We start from the raw sequence: 15,448 nt of genomic DNA on the forward strand, positions 1-15,448 counted from the left end.
GCCGGTAGAACCCCCGCTGTTGCTAGGTAACGCTTGTTAGGGGTAACTCAGGCCTGTTTGCGAACATAACAGAAGCGTTAGTTTCCCCAACTAAATTCGCGTGTATTGATGAAAGTGGGCCTTTTTTAACAGTTAACAGGAAAAACATAATATACAGAGTTTTTCGGCCATGGCTCTTGAAACACAGGGTGTTCCTCGACTTGAACTGGAGGCTGTTATTGGATTCAACGGTAAGTTTTCCTGCAAACTTTACGGTTCTAACTGAGCTAGCGTTATATAATTTCAAGGAATACGTTTGCCAATAAAAGACCCCTCAAAACGTTCTTTATAATTATGTAGGTGTATATTGGGTTTCATGATATTTTAGCCAACGCTACGTTTTGTAATGGTCAAGGAGCTATCAGACCCTGCGGTGTCATTTATAGATAACTGCTAAACTAACTGTAACACCATAGTCGGATTACCTAGAAAACCTTATACTTTCTGACTGTTATCTTAAAACATGTTAGATCACATGTTCTGTTATGCTACACATTGTTTCCACCAGGTCATGTGTTTTCTGGCCTGAGGGTTCATCCAGACAGAGAGCACCTCATCTATCCACTGGGATGCACAGTCATTCTGAAGAGAATCAAAGATGGCAAACAGGATTTCCTGCATGGACACACAAACAATGTTTCCTGTATCTCAGTGTCCAGAAGTGGATCATATATTGCCTCTGGACAGGTCAACTTTATGGGCTTTAAGGTAGCCATAGTTACAAGACATATCCTTTATGTAAAGTTTTTGATACTGATCAGGTTAACTCAACTAAATTCTCATCCTTTGATGTTATGTGGTACATAGGAAAGCAGTCATTCTTTTTGTTTTAGAATTATGTGGCTTCTTATGTTACATTTTGAATAAATAAATACCTGTTTTCTTAGGCTGAGGTAATTATCTGGGACTATGCACAGCGAACAATCTATGCCCAGCTGCTGCTCCACAAGGCGAAGGTAGAGGCCCTGGCGTTCTCTCCCAACGACAAGTACCTGGTGTCCCTGGGGGGTCAGGATGATGGCAGGTAAACATCAAGTTTAGGTGGTACAATCCAGAGTAAGGTGTGCTCTCTCCTAGATAATCGGTGAATAAGGGACACGTGATCTTGAAAGTACAATAGCAATATCTGCATTCACTCTAAAGATGTTAATTTCATGATCATAACTTACTTAATGTTACTTAATCATGACGACATTTCCACAGCAGGTTATGTATCAAACATGTTATTCAGTGACTAAACACTTTTCACATAGTTTTCACATTGTTACTTCATCACTAATACCTCTGTCCTGTGGTTATCTTAATGGAAATCAAGACATTTCTCTTGGCACATTATCACAGTTTATGACTTAAAATACAGACATTGTCTATAAATTGTGTCTGTTCTTCAGTGTTTCTCAAAAACTTTTTCAAATGAGAAGAAAAGTCTTGAACTCATATGTCACACCTTAGTTAAATCATTTTCACACCATGAACTCCTTTTGGATTCAGAAAGAAATATTTCAGCACTGTGGTGCAGTACGGATTCTTTACTTGTTGAGAGTGTGAGGTCTTCTCTGTGTTTTCAGTATAGTCATATGGAACATTGAGACCAAGCAGGCCATCTGCGGGAGCCCAGCTTCAGCTCACAGTGCAGGTCACTGCCTCACTGTGCAGTACTCAAACACCAATGACAACATCTTTGTTTCTGCTGGGAGGTGAGTGAATGTCATGAACAGAAATTTTACATTGCACAGAGGGTGTTTCGATGAATGAAATCTTCATTCACCTGCTTACGAAATTGCAAGACGTCTAAGTTTTTGCTTTTGTTCGAGCATAAAAATATTGGATTTCACCTACCTGCCTTCCAATCTCTTTTTGTGTCTCTATCATTTTCCCTCTAGTTAATGCTCAATTCTCATTATTCTCTTAGAGTATTTTAACATCACTGGTCTATTTTTGGCAGTGGAACATTGCGAGTCTGGGAGCTGGACCTCCCCAACAGGAAGATCAGGCCTACAGAGTGTCAGACAGCAAAGCTGAAGAGGATTGTGAGATGTATAGAGGTATGAGGACATGGGAGCTGGGAACTAGTTTGCAATTTTGAGGTCCACTTGAGTCTTGGAAAATCACTATTGCCAGAAGTCAGTGGTTATAGATTTTGAATAAAGACAGGGAACGGTTGATGGTACAGGTGACAAAGATGTATTTGGAGAGATATGACAGAGCTGAAGATATGCAGCTAAGAATATATGAACATGACAAGTCACAGTGTGCTTGTAGGCACACAAGCACACAATTGAATGTGATTATTACACAGTGATTCTTTCATTTTGAATGTTCATATTACCGCACAGATCGCAGAGGATGATAAGTTCATTTTCTGCGGCACCACCAGTGGAGACATAATGAAAATCAACCTGAAGACGGGACTTCTGAGTGACTGCGGTCCAGTTAAAGCAAAGTACAGGCTGGTAGGTCAGCACACACAGAGCTGTTACATTCATAACTGGCTTCTGTGACGGTAATCTCGGCCCGATAGTGAAGTCTACTGCTGCGCACATAAAGCTGATTGAACTGTATTTTATATATTTTATATTTTGTAATTTATTTGACATATTTTATGGATCACTATGCATCACTCCTTGTCATTCCTTAAATCAATCTTCCCTTGTGAGTATGTTCCTGTACTACTAGCAGAGAAGTCGTTTTTTATAATGAAGTGTGAGAGCTTTTAGCTTTTCAGCTAGTGTCAAATATATTCTTGTGTACATAATGCAATATATTTTTAGGGCCATATATTAAAACTCAGTACTCATGCCTTTTCTGTTCAGGGTGTCAGTGTCCTAAGGGTACTGAAGTCAGGTGACCTACTCGTAGGCTCTGGATCTGGCACCTTCACTCTGTGTTCCAGGAATAACTTCAAAACTCTCAAGTGAGTCCTACAACTGTATCATTTATATCATCCCCATAAACACATTACAACAAATATCTCTGGTACCAATAAAACATAAACAGTTTTACTGTGTTTATTTTACAGTGCTCATTATCTTCTCATTTGTTCCTCCTCCCTCACATTAGAGAAGTCCAGCTGGAAAAAGGAGTGACCTCCATTGCTATAAGAGGAGAGGGCCAGCAGTTCTTTGTTGGGACGGAGGCAGCTCAGATGTACCGCTTCAGTTATGAGGACTTCAAAGCTGAACTCATTTCCACCAGCCACAATAGCGCCGTCAAAGATGTAGCCTTTTGTTTGTGAGTAGCAGGCAGACCATTTAACGAGAAAGAGTCATCAGTCACTGATGACAAAACATTTACCATCTGTTAATTCTTTTATGGTTTGGATCTGAGACCCACGAGACTGAGTGAAACGGCAAATGGCCTCGTGTCAGCTTTTAAATTTGGCAAGAAATATAGAATCTAAATAGAATGAAATTAAGATGAAGTGAAACTCCATCATGCTGTCATGCATCATGCATAGTGTAATTCCAGGTTGGCACCCTGGCTCTTTCTACAACAGTCTCCTTGTACACATGTCCTTTGTCTCCCTTGTGGCCTACGTGGCTGTTAACTGCAAAACTATGATAAATAACTATTACAGATATGTGGAAATGTATATCCTCACTGTGATCTGTAGTACAAAACAACTGTGTGTTTTTACTGATGTATTCCCTTGAATTAAATGGACAAACCCCATATATTTCTTACCATGTATGACTTCAGTACCCCATTGTGCTCGCTAGAGGGTGACATATGCATTCCTTATCCATGAAAGAACAGTATCAGCTGTAGGTATACTGTATAGTACATAGACCTGAGTCATGCCTTAAATCAAACTTCCTGTCATAATATATATTAATACTTGCAAAGACCAGTATGCTTTCAACTGAACTAGGACTTATTCAATACAAATAGCTTTTTTGGTTAACTATAACTCCACATCTCCCTCTTTTTTTTTATCTTCTAGTGGAACGTCTGAGTTATTTGCAACCTGCTCTGAGGAGGACATCAGGTTGTGGCACATAGACAAACCCAAAGAGCTGCTGCGTATCACTGTACCCAACATGACCTGCAACTCCCTGGACTTCATGGTCGACGGACACAGCATCATCAGTGGTAGGAATTAGGGAGGGAGAAATATCAGTTTCAGTGCTTTGTAATAAGCTATAGGTAAGCCTCAGTTGTATTTGTTCCTCAGCTGCTGTAAATTAAAGGAATGTTTTCGATAACAGACAGCGAAGAATGGATTTCACTCTCTTTTTTTTTTTCGTAGGATGGAATGATGATAAGATTCGCGTTTTTGCACCAGAAAGTGGTCGGCTCTTGCTCATCATTCACAACACACATAGAAAGGGTGTGACAGCCATCACTGGCACCAGGGACTGCAAGAGGATCATCAGTGGAGGCGGAGAGGGACAGGTCAGTAGTAGACTCACAGGTCTGTCTCCAAACACTTCGCTCATATTTCATTCATTTCTAGTAAGGCGTGTCCTTGATAAAATGTAAGGGGCGTAGGTTTGTTAGTGGCTGTTCTTGCCACTATTCAAGCGACTACCATGCATTTAGAAATCTCTGATTGTCTGGTATCGAGAGACGAGGTCAGTAACACAAACTTAGACATGTTCAAAAATAGTGTAACGTTCAGTGTTCTTATCAAATGAAAACACAAAGCTGCATATTGAAATCCTCCACAATAATGTTACATTTTGAAACGGCAGTTCCCACAAATTCCTTCAGGATGTTAGTGTTGTCTGTTAGCAGACACCATGTACAGTAAATTAACAACAGTTAGATGCAAAAAAAAACATTTTATCCTAAAAAGCCATATTTAAAAATGGAAAGACGAGTCTGTATAGTTTATAGTCTATAGTTTCCCTAATAATTCTATTTATGACTAAACTTTTGGTAAAAAAAAATACTTTACTGTACACTCTGTATCACCCTGAAAATAAGCATGTTTGAGCACTGTGGTACACTGTATGATTCCAGTTTGACAGAAAGTAATCATGTTTTCATTATGTATTGATCTTTCTATCCATAGCTATGCTAGTGAATTAGTAGTTACAGAAGAACATAGTTGTATTTTAATTACATCTTTTTTTTCACCCGTTGTATCACAGGTGCGTGTTTGGGAGCTGCAGCCACGTGGCCACCGACTCCTGGAGACCATGAAAGAGCACAAAGCCACCGTCACCTGTATCAAAATCAAGAGTGACGACAAAGAGTGTGTCACCGCCAGCACCGACGGTACCTGCGTCATCTGGGACATAGTGTGAGTGGCCCACCTGCATACCCGAACACCTGAACACTTCACACACACACACACAGCATGTTTCCTCATTAGACCTGCATTCTTGTAAAATCAGGAATTTATTTGTAGAGCTAAAATGAATTTCCACACAAACCCCAGACTATGATTAATTAATTCTCAGTTCACAACACAACCTTAAAGCGGATGACTCATGATTTTACTAAAACTCCACTAAGTCATAATTGTTAATGATATACAGCACTGACAGTGGAAAAAGGTTTTCCTTTAGGTCTGAGTCGTTAGGAGAGAAAAATGTTGAAGCTGTTCATCGGTGTCTGGATGGAAAAATAGGAATGAAAAGAAATCCAGAGCATTCTTTATAAAGAAAGCTTAAAATCCTTTAATCCATGGGCTTCTTCTCTGAGGAGAGTAAAACCTTTCAAAACTCTGACGGTGGTCATACTTTTTCACTGTCTATCCTCCTTACTGAACAAGCCTGTGGATTAACAGCTCCCTGGCTGTATTCATGTATTTTTGTATAACTAACAAGCTGATGTTGAAAAGAATTTTAGACAGACAAGAACCTAAATGAAGATGGATTTTCACCCTATGCAGGCAAAGAGAAAATTGTGTGTGTGTGTGTGTGTGTGTGTGTGTGTGTGTGTGTGGGTGTGGGTGCACAATAAATTGTATTGCAGAGTCTTGTTTTTTGATCAGCGTGTGAGTTTGATCACTGTAACTTGCACTGGGAAGTTCACGCTGTGTGAAACATTAGTGAAACTCGCTCTCTCTCTCTCTCTCTCCTCTCTTTTTTTTTCTTGTCTCACGTGTCTCCTCTGCATCTCCTCCTGCAGGCGATTCGTAGGCCTTCAAACGGTGATCGACAGCACGCTGTTCCGGACGGTGTGCTACCACCCAGAGGAATACCAGATCATTACCAGTGGCACTAACAGAAAGGTTTGTTCTAGGACTGTTTGTACTTTGACTCAGCACTCATTGCAGTGGAATACATTACAATACACATCAGGCAGTTTTTACCAAACAACATTTTATGTTACTTAAATGATTTCCCATCACTGTGGTCTCCATATATCTTTACTTTCAGCTTTGTTTTGGCTGGTTTTATACACTAGCATGTGCTATAGAACACTCTGGGATTCACAATTGAGCAGTCGTGCCTCACATGAAGAAAAACTGTAATGATTGAAAGTCTCTCGGGGTGTAAAGGCACTGGCACTCAACAGTCATATGTCTCGTTATGCTGTTATTGTCATAATAATCTCCGCTCATTGAGCTGCTCTGGTAAGATCAGTATAGAGGAACACAGTGAAGACTTGCTCAATCACACACACTCGCATGTAGTTTGAAAAGCTCGTAATTTGTTTCTCAGCTCAGCATAATTAAGGCTTCGTGTTGGCTGCTCGCCACCGTTTAAGTCTGTTATTTTCTGTCATTTTGATTAACTCGGCAACACTTGTTTACACGAGGTCAGAAGTTCACAGAGGCAGAATGAAACGCTTATGTCTTTGATTGTGCACTTTATCCGCACCCCTTGAACCCGACCACACGCCAGACCCATATTGTTGGCTGCGCTGCAACGCTGAGAGGTGAGGACAAGTTGTGCTGATTAACACAACTCTGTGGATGTGCTGAGTGAGCGGAGAGAGAGAGAGAGAGAGTGAGAGGGAGGGATTCATGGAGGGGGAGAGAGAGAGAGAGAGAGAGAGAGAGAGAAGACAGATAGAGGGGAGCGCCGTGGTGTTCGTGCCTTCCTGCGGATGTGCCTATGCCACCCAAGTGCCAGCCAGATCCACCATCTGCTCATCCTAGGACACAGGCACTCTGTCTGGGAGAACAAACACCAGCGCTCTGCTCTCTCTCTCTCTCTCTCTCTCTCTCTTTTCCCCTCTTACTCCGACCCTTCACCACATCCCAGCATGCCTTTATGAGTAGATTCACAGCGAGTGAGGCAACAGAACTGGAGGAATAGTGAAGAAAAGGAGGAAAAAAAATGTCTGTAAGAGATCAAATGCTACCTTTGTGATGAGTAATGATGTGTTTTTGACGGTACAATAAGTGGTGTCAGCCTCTTTTCGTTTTTTTTTTTTTTCCAAGTCATGCATCGTAGTTGACAGCAGGTTAATTGTATAGTTTCCATTAAAAATCGTGGTATTTGATTTGCCTCAAGGGAAATATAGCCTCGGTAGCTAATATAGTTTAACTGAAAAATTGTCCACTTGCAGCCTAGGTGTTTTCTCTCCGTGTTATTACTATAAACAGTAGTGACAGAGCTAAAAATAAGGATGGATCATTTCTCTGAGGGAGCACAGAAAAGAAATAGTCCAGTAAAGACAAGTTGAAGCTCAAACAGGCACATCCAATTAAATAACATGTCACTAACAAATTAAATTCTAGGACCAATTAGCATAAGGCCTTTAATGATGTAATGCTTGTCTGCAGCTCGGGTGACTGTACTCTGCTCGTGAACCGAGGTCTTGACGTTTCAGTGTCGCCCTCGCTCGCTGCATGTAATTAATTTCCTGGTGGCCCGAGTTGTGGCTGCGGGCCAGTTTCCCAGGCGAAGGTGGAGGGAACACAGATGGGCCAAGACAACTCACACAGGTGGTAGTCTCTAATAAGCTGCTGAAATGAGATGAGGAGGGAGGGAGAGGTCGTGACAGTGGCAAGGAAGAAGAGAAGATGACCTAGGGAGGAAGAAAGAGGAGGACATTGAGTGTTACAATAAGTTTCGTCACAGCGGGGAAACAGTAGTTCAGTCTCTCACAGACTAGTGAGAAGTAGTTTCATGTCGGTAAACTCAACACACGACTGAATGCACACATAGCTGAATGAATTTGTATCATCAGTACAGTTTTTAAAAAAAGAAGATTGAAAATGATTTTCACTTCATATTTGGTGTTCATAATGAACCATTCCCCCCTCTGGTGGTAGCTCCTAAATGATGTTTTGTTATTTTGTGTAAATATTAATAATACTGGTAAGCCATTCCATCTGAATAAGCAAATCTGATGCAGAGCAATACTGTGGATTGAAATGGCCCCCGCAGAAATGTTCATGTGGCTTGTGATGGGGGGGGGGGGGGGCAGCTTATTGCTTTGAGAATCACTCTTCAGTTCTGAAACTATAAATAAGATTCTTTTTTTTTTATACTGAGCCTTTTGTTCCTTTTTTTTTTTATTCCATAATAACCGACGGTATTTGATATGTCTGTGTGAGATTACATTTCCCTTCTTATAATGCATTATAAGTCTTGTGCAGAGAAATGAAATCCTGTCTCAGAGGCTATTCTCATAAATGTTGGGCTTATTCTGAGCAGCCCTGTGTCATTTGAACTCTTCCTTATACAAATGCTGGTCATGTAATGCTGCTTATAATTTCATTTAGTTTAGTCTTTCCATGCCAGTTTAGTCATAACATAGTTGAGCATTACAGCCAGACTATATATATATATATATATATATATATATATATATATATATATATGTATATATTTTTCAGTAAAAAGTGTAGTACTTTCAGAGCTTGATCAACTTTGAAGTGGAATCTGTTTAGCCTGTGTTTGACTAAATTTTGAAACGGCTTTTGGACCTTTTTCAGTGAATCTATGTGGCCCTTACTTATAAGATGTGATCATCTTTGTCATATAAATAACAAGAAAGAACCTCTCTTAGTGTGTGGCACCGTGATGTTTCTTCTGTCACCTGCGCTATAAATAACTTCAGCTAACAATTGCCTTTTGTGAGACTCGATACTTTGACAGCTGTAAAGCCCTGGGGATGATTAAATCTCATTTAGATTTGCAAACATGGTTTCAATAGCGGTGTGTGACAGCTCGATAGAATCTAACCATAGACCTGCTCATTTCCATACCAGCATAAGAAATATAAAGGTAATCGTTTGAGGTCACATATTGCATATCACCAAAAATAGTAAATGATACAGTATATATTAGATGATGTAATAGAACAACAGCACAGCAGCGTAGAGGTGGTTGTCACTTGCATCACCTGAAAAGAAAGCTAATAGAAGAAGTCAGACAACTTATCAATCATCAATGGCAATTATTACTACACTTCAAACTGCAGCAAAGAGATCAAAAGGATGTGTATTATTTAAGATGCATGCTTAATCATTTTCTCCTTGTTGTCATGCTTTATAAGCCAGGTTAGCTTCTGTGTCTTTAAGATAGCAAGGACGAGATCAGTGTATCCTCACCACATGTTCCTCTAGCCTTCCCTCTCGGACATAAACAATGGCAGTAATTAACAAACGTGTGTAATGTGCAACACCTGCAGCTGCATTCGGTTGTTTCTCTGTGTTCACTTATTTTTCTCAGGTTACCTACTGGGATGTGTATGACGGCTCCACCATCAGAGAACTGGAGGGCTCTCAGTCTGGGGCCATCAATGGCATGCACATCTCACAGGACGGTAAACACTTTGTGACAGGTACGGTCCATTACACATGCTGCTTGTTGTATCGTAGCTCTGCTGCTTTTAGTGATTTTCCTATCAATAATTCAACCGGAAAACGCATTAATGATCTACAGAATCTGTTGTGTACATGAGCACTGATTGTATACCGTAGATAGTTTTACTCACCGCTGGTTCATTCTGATTCTGCTCCTGATTGTTTCAGATTTTGCCTTTTAGTTAAAGAACTGCATCATTAAATGCTTTGATTTTCCTTGTATTATTTTTCATCAGGCTTTGTTTACTCTCAAATATTGACAAGTGCTTGTTCATCTCTCCAGAGCCTGTTGAGTGTTCTCATCTCCTTTACCACACATGCTCTGCTCAGATTTCCATCAGTTTTTTTTTTTTCCATACCAGGTGGAGATGACAAGCTGGTGAAGGTTTGGGACTACATGGAAGGTGCAGTAACCCACATCGGAATAGCTCACGGTGGAAGCATCACCAGCATCAAGATCTGCTCCAACAACCGCTGCTTGGTCAGCACCAGCGCAGACGGAGCCATCCTCCGGTGGAGGTTCCCCCATCCTTCCTCCGCTTAATGGAACATGTTGAATTCAGTAGAATTACAGAATGTTTTACACTCTGATCAAAACAAATAAATGTCATTTTGATGAAGCAGCAATGACAATATTAGATTGTTTTTGCAGCAGACTTTACTTACACTACTAACATTACAATATACTGAAGAAGTGGGAATTCACTAACTTGAATTTTAAATGAACTTCAAGGCACAAGAACCTGTTATTTGCTTCTTTAGACTGTTTGGGAACAACAGGATTGATGGCGTACTACATACTCTCTCAGTGCAAATGAAATCAGAATATGTGAAAGCAAGGCTATATCATACGGTACATTAAATGCATACTGCTACTGTAGAGACGAGGAAGAGGCCCAGAGTCTTGGCCGCTTAAGCACACGGCTGCTGTCAGCTAATCTATCAACAGCGATTCCCTGGAGGAGGGAGTGTTCAACAGACAGCCTCCTTGACTGTCTGATCTGAATCCATTCTCCTCAATATTGTTCAAAACGGCCAATTTGAAATAATAATCACTCACCTCTGCTTCCTCAAAAAAGTAAAATAACAAACCTGCAGTATAAAGCGAGTCAGCAGAAACCCCCATCCCTCTTTCAGTAAAATAGGACATCCCTCTCTTTGCCTTTTACAGTTCAGCTCATGAACACGGTGGCTGTGGAACTACGAATCCTTTTCATGGGGATAAAAACACATAAAATCACAGTTTGACCCACAGACTGACATTTCTTTGTTGCATTACTTGCTAGAATAAGAGCATTGGGGAAATTATGGAAATATTGACTGGTGCTCTGACAATCTATTTCAATAAATCAGCACATCTGGCTCGCTAAATCCAATCTTTGGTACTGGTGAGCTGTGAAATTAAGCTTCAGATGATTAGAATCTGAATATAGCACAAAAGATGCCGGCTCCACGTTGAAAGCCAAAAATGTGCGTGAAGACAGTAGCCGTGCTATTTATAGGACACATCTGTCTGTATGATGCTTATAGGGAAGGTATCTCAGTTGCAGAACGAAGCACATTCAGACACTCTATGCAGGTAATGTGATAATACATCTCAGTAGCCATCTACATCAAGACAGCAGGGACTGTAACACGCATGTGTGGACACAGGCTGGCTATTTAACATGAAAAACGACATATTTGTGTGAACAGTAGCCTAGTTTGTAGATGTGTAATCAGGCTAAGTTGAAGCTTTAAGTTCATGCATGTAACAAACTTCACCCTGCAGCCCTCATAGTTGAATAATCCAACATATACCTGTGATTTTATGTGACCCTGTGAGGATTTTAGGGCAGGTGATGTTGTAATTGGTCCTACAGGGGGCAGTTTAAGGCTACAATCCTTGACGCCTATTAAATACAATAACTTCCTTGTTGTGGGTTTCCCTCCCTGTGCAATAAACGAGAGGTGTAAAGTTTTATACTCATCACCAATCAAGCAACAGTGTGTGACTTTATAAAAAAAAAAGCTGATTCTGCTCATTGATCTGTCTTTTCATTGTGATAAACTATATCTAAACCAGGTTAATTAAATTCATGTCTGAGGGGCAGGCATTAGACAGGATCCTCCAAATAGAAACTTGTTCATTGTAGCTCCATAGACAGAGGAGGGAGGGAGGGAGGGAGGAATAGCGGCGGTGGAGAGAGTGTGAAATACCGCCAGCGCTGAGAGCCATCGATGAGGAAGTGTAATTGAACCTGTGATGTGGGGAGAGCGAGGCAGCTCCTCTCTGTAGTTTCTGAGGAGAGAGCGTCACCCATCAAAACGCGCGGACGGGTGACAACCACATACTGGGAATTACCGGGATGTCAAGGGAATAATATCAGTAATCATGTGCCTTATTGGCACCGAGTCGGTGCCACCTCAGCGGTAAGATTTGTGGAGAGAAAAGAGGAGGAGGAGGAGGGGTAGACAGCCTGGCAGACAGGTGCGACTCCACAGCCCGTTTCATTTTCTCTCAGTCCTAATATCCGTAACAGAGCCATGGATACCCGCAAGGAAAACAAGGTAAGAAAACAACCCATGAAACCCAAAACGACGAAGCGAAAAGAAAAGAAATATAAAACCGGGAGGTTTATCAGAAGGAAATCGCTGCGATCTTTTGGGAATTTCATGGGAAGGATCCTTAAAACTTTGGGCACTTTGGCGCACTTTGGCGACGCGCAACCGCCGGACGCAGAGGACGACGACGGCGGCTTCGGGCAAAGCTCTACCGGGGGTTTCAAAGACGACTGTTTGCAGATCCCCAGGGAGGGAACCGTGAAGAAGAGCTCCACGGTGTCCTCTCACGGCTCGGTAAAAGACAGGCTGTCGTGGTGCCACGGCGACAAGACTCCCGGGGTGCTGGGACTGAAGAACCACGGCAACACCTGTTTCATGAACGCCGTGGTTCAGTGCCTCAGCAACACGGACCTGCTGGCCGAGTACCTCGGGCTGGAGCAGTACAAGTCGGATATGTGCCACAGGAGGGTGAACGGGGAGGTGGGAGGCGAGGAGCCGCAAACCGCCAGGGGAGAAGTGACCGAGCAGCTGGCGTCGCTGGTTCGAGCGCTCTGGACGCTGGAGTACACGCCGCAGCTGTCTGTGGAGTTCAAGGTGAGGAGAGAGTGGGCACTGGATTGTTGATGGTGCGATGAGCTTTACCTCAGTAAACTGTGTGGGTTTGCTTTTTGATTAATTGCACATTTAAGAATATGTAGGCTACTAATAAACCCCAATGAAACCACAAACACAGGGCCTTGAGGTGGTTTATCAAATTACCACAAACTAATTTATACATAGAAAACCTGAGGTCAGGTATTCAAGGATGGGGTGCTGATGGGTTTCTGGGCAAAATATAATTAACCTGCCATGGCTGCTGTGTGTGTGCACTGTGCTTGGTGAGACAGGGTCACACATTGCACAGTGAATGGGGAGAGGGGGGAGACAGGGGCCCAATAGGGACTGCACAGGAAATTTGTGCCTCAGGGCTCCTTGCTGGTTACTCCAGCCATGGATAAAAGAATAACCTGTGTCATTATCTTCAGACTAGATTACTTATAGTCCACATTCTTCACATAAAATCCCCCCAGTGGGCTGCTTGTTAAAAAGTTTGTTTACCTCAGCACACAGTTAATAGTGTCTCTGGAGCAAGTTGTGCATCCTGTGCCCTCCCCAGAAGATGTTAACAAATGATTACAGGCCATACATTGGCAAAACAAATATTGAACGAACACACAATCAGGTGAGCACTTTATTGGATGCGTTTTAAAGGTCAATGGTCAACCTCTGTGTTCCATTTCCTTGAAATGTGTCAGTATTTGAAAGGAGGAGCCAACCATGATTCATGTGAAGCAGTAATAATAAAAACCACCTGACCAGGTTACATCACAGGTTCGACATTTTATTATTGTTTGTTGAACTAGTGTGTTGTGTGCGCAGGACATGCGGTTACTGATTACACACAGGCTGCAGTGTCTCTGCTTGACTCACCTGCCCACCAACAATCTAGCGCCTCAAGGTGGTGTGTCTGCATTCCTAGACCGTCATGTGGAGTGAGAAGGGGGTCAAGCACTACAGTTTTATTCACTGCAGCTGTGAAATGCATGTTAAACTAATGCAGTGACCACCTTGCAATCACAGCATCACCTTTTCTAATTAGAAGGAAATTGAATCAAGAAGTGGTCACAAACTTATACAAAGCAGCCGTTTCAGTGTTGTATTCAGTCGTGGTTGTTGTGAGCCAGGACTGCAGGGCCTCCAACCTTCCCTCTGGGCTTACTGGATGACAGTCAACCAGTAGGCTTACTGAGGGGTGACTGCTCTGTTGCATCAACAGCCCGGGGGAAGTTATCGGGGAGGGGGTATGCACCTTGTGCACCAACACGCACACAATCGTACAGGGATATCATTTATAATGGAAAAGGTTGAATTTCATGACAGTGACTTTGGATTTGACTTTGTTCCTCACCCACAACCAAGAGTTGGTAATAAATTAATAACAAGCATATGGGAGAGAAAGAGTACAGTGTATTCCACAGCTGTAAGGGAAAGGTAGTGGTTAATACAGAAGAGTAAAGATGAGATTGATGCTGTTTTGATCTGATTATTGCATTAATGTTAAGCACCTGCACTACAACTTTCAAACTCACATGCAGCCTCACTTACAGGCGCGCCTGCCTATATTTAGAATACTGAAAAGGCCTTGAATGAAGAAATGTTTAGTAGTAATTAATGAATTTACATCCTGTTTACAGTTTGTACATGATGACATTGACCCATTATGATTTCAGACAAAGGACACAGGACAAAATATATGAAAAATATACAGAAGCTTACTTAAGTCATGTATGAACTCTGTTAATGTGGGTTAAACACGGTGACGTCCATAACATCACCTTCCTAAAATAATGGCCCAAGTCATTTTTTTCAGATTTCTCTTAAAACACAAAAAAAATGTTTTAGCATCATGAGGAGATGGGCCATTATTTTAGGATATGCTGGAAGGGAACACTGAATATAAGTCATTGCACTTAATATCTGAAGGGGTTTCCTGTATTTGAATAGACGTATTCACCTTTTCCTCTATTTTGGATCTAATACCTCTCATTATACTCGGCTACAATAAAAGAAAAACATGTCCTTCACTCCTTACCCTTTCCCGCATCGACACAGCGATTTGTGTCTGTCTGCTCATCCCAGGGTGAAACTGCAGAGAGGATGTTTACTGGAGCAAGTGCATTCAGCCTGGAAAAGAAGGAGCCCCCCTGCTGAGATGCATCCAATGGTGTGCACTCAGAGGGAGAGAAAAGAAAAAGAGGGAGGGAGAGACATTATAGAAAACAAAACTATCATCCCTCCTGTGATCTGTAGAAGCCCCCCCCCCCTCTCCACCGACTGTTGTCAGAAAAAGGGACAGACCGCTTTGATATAACGGATCATTATTTCCAAATTCCTCCACTCTTGAAGAGAAGCACTGGCCTGCGAAGAAGTGATAAAATAAACTTTTCTCAGGAATACTTGCTTGCTTGCTTACGTGCTCTCTCTAAATTTTTTTGTTCTTTTGGGATTGGGATTAAGAGTGAGTCAGAGTCATGAGCCTGTCAGTAAGAGTCACAGTGTTTCAGTTGAAAATAGCAGAATGACCTCAGGCTTTTTTTTTTTTTTTTT

The 15,448-nt window shown here is 41.7% G+C and overlaps 2 protein-coding genes across 2 annotated transcripts in view; both read left to right on the forward strand.

The window, feature by feature from the left end:
• Window positions 1-7: 7 nt before the first annotated feature.
• On the forward strand, window positions 8-10,387 carry cfap52 (cilia and flagella associated protein 52). Its single transcript, XM_042396599.1, has 14 exons — window positions 8-230; window positions 548-747; window positions 927-1,063; window positions 1,608-1,736; window positions 1,985-2,084; window positions 2,376-2,492; window positions 2,853-2,953; window positions 3,100-3,270; window positions 3,983-4,131; window positions 4,289-4,434; window positions 5,136-5,287; window positions 6,121-6,223; window positions 9,624-9,735; window positions 10,120-10,387. The coding sequence occupies exons 1-14, from the start codon at window positions 170-172 to the stop codon at window positions 10,299-10,301; spliced, it is 1,860 nt and encodes a 619-aa protein (XP_042252533.1). The 5' UTR covers window positions 8-169; the 3' UTR covers window positions 10,302-10,387.
• Window positions 10,388-11,947: 1,560 nt separating this feature from the next.
• usp43a (ubiquitin specific peptidase 43a) overlaps window positions 11,948-15,448 on the forward strand; it is a 100,377-nt gene continuing 96,876 nt past the window's right edge. The window contains exon 1 of the mRNA XM_042396552.1: window positions 11,948-12,895. Coding sequence (XP_042252486.1) covers window positions 12,284-12,895 — 612 coding nt within the window. The 5' untranslated portion in view covers window positions 11,948-12,283. The remainder of the gene's footprint in view (window positions 12,896-15,448) is intronic.

Source organism: Thunnus maccoyii, chromosome 2 (assembly GCF_910596095.1).
Source record: "Thunnus maccoyii chromosome 2, fThuMac1.1, whole genome shotgun sequence".
Classification (NCBI taxonomy): domain Eukaryota; kingdom Metazoa; phylum Chordata; class Actinopteri; order Scombriformes; family Scombridae; genus Thunnus; species Thunnus maccoyii.

What these genes read in the sequence shown, in the direction of transcription:
- cfap52 (XM_042396599.1), top strand. Translation starts at nt 170, where the DNA reads ATGGCTCTTGAAACACAGGGTGTTCCTCGACTTGAACTGGAGGCTGTT. An exon ending in AAAGATGTAGCCTTTTGTTT is followed by an intron (nt 3,271 to 3,982) that starts GTGAGTAGCAGG and finishes TTTATCTTCTAG; the next exon opens with TGGAACGTCTGAGTTATTTG. An exon ending in TGCGTCATCTGGGACATAGT is followed by an intron (nt 5,288 to 6,120) that starts GTGAGTGGCCCA and finishes CTCCTCCTGCAG; the next exon opens with GCGATTCGTAGGCCTTCAAA.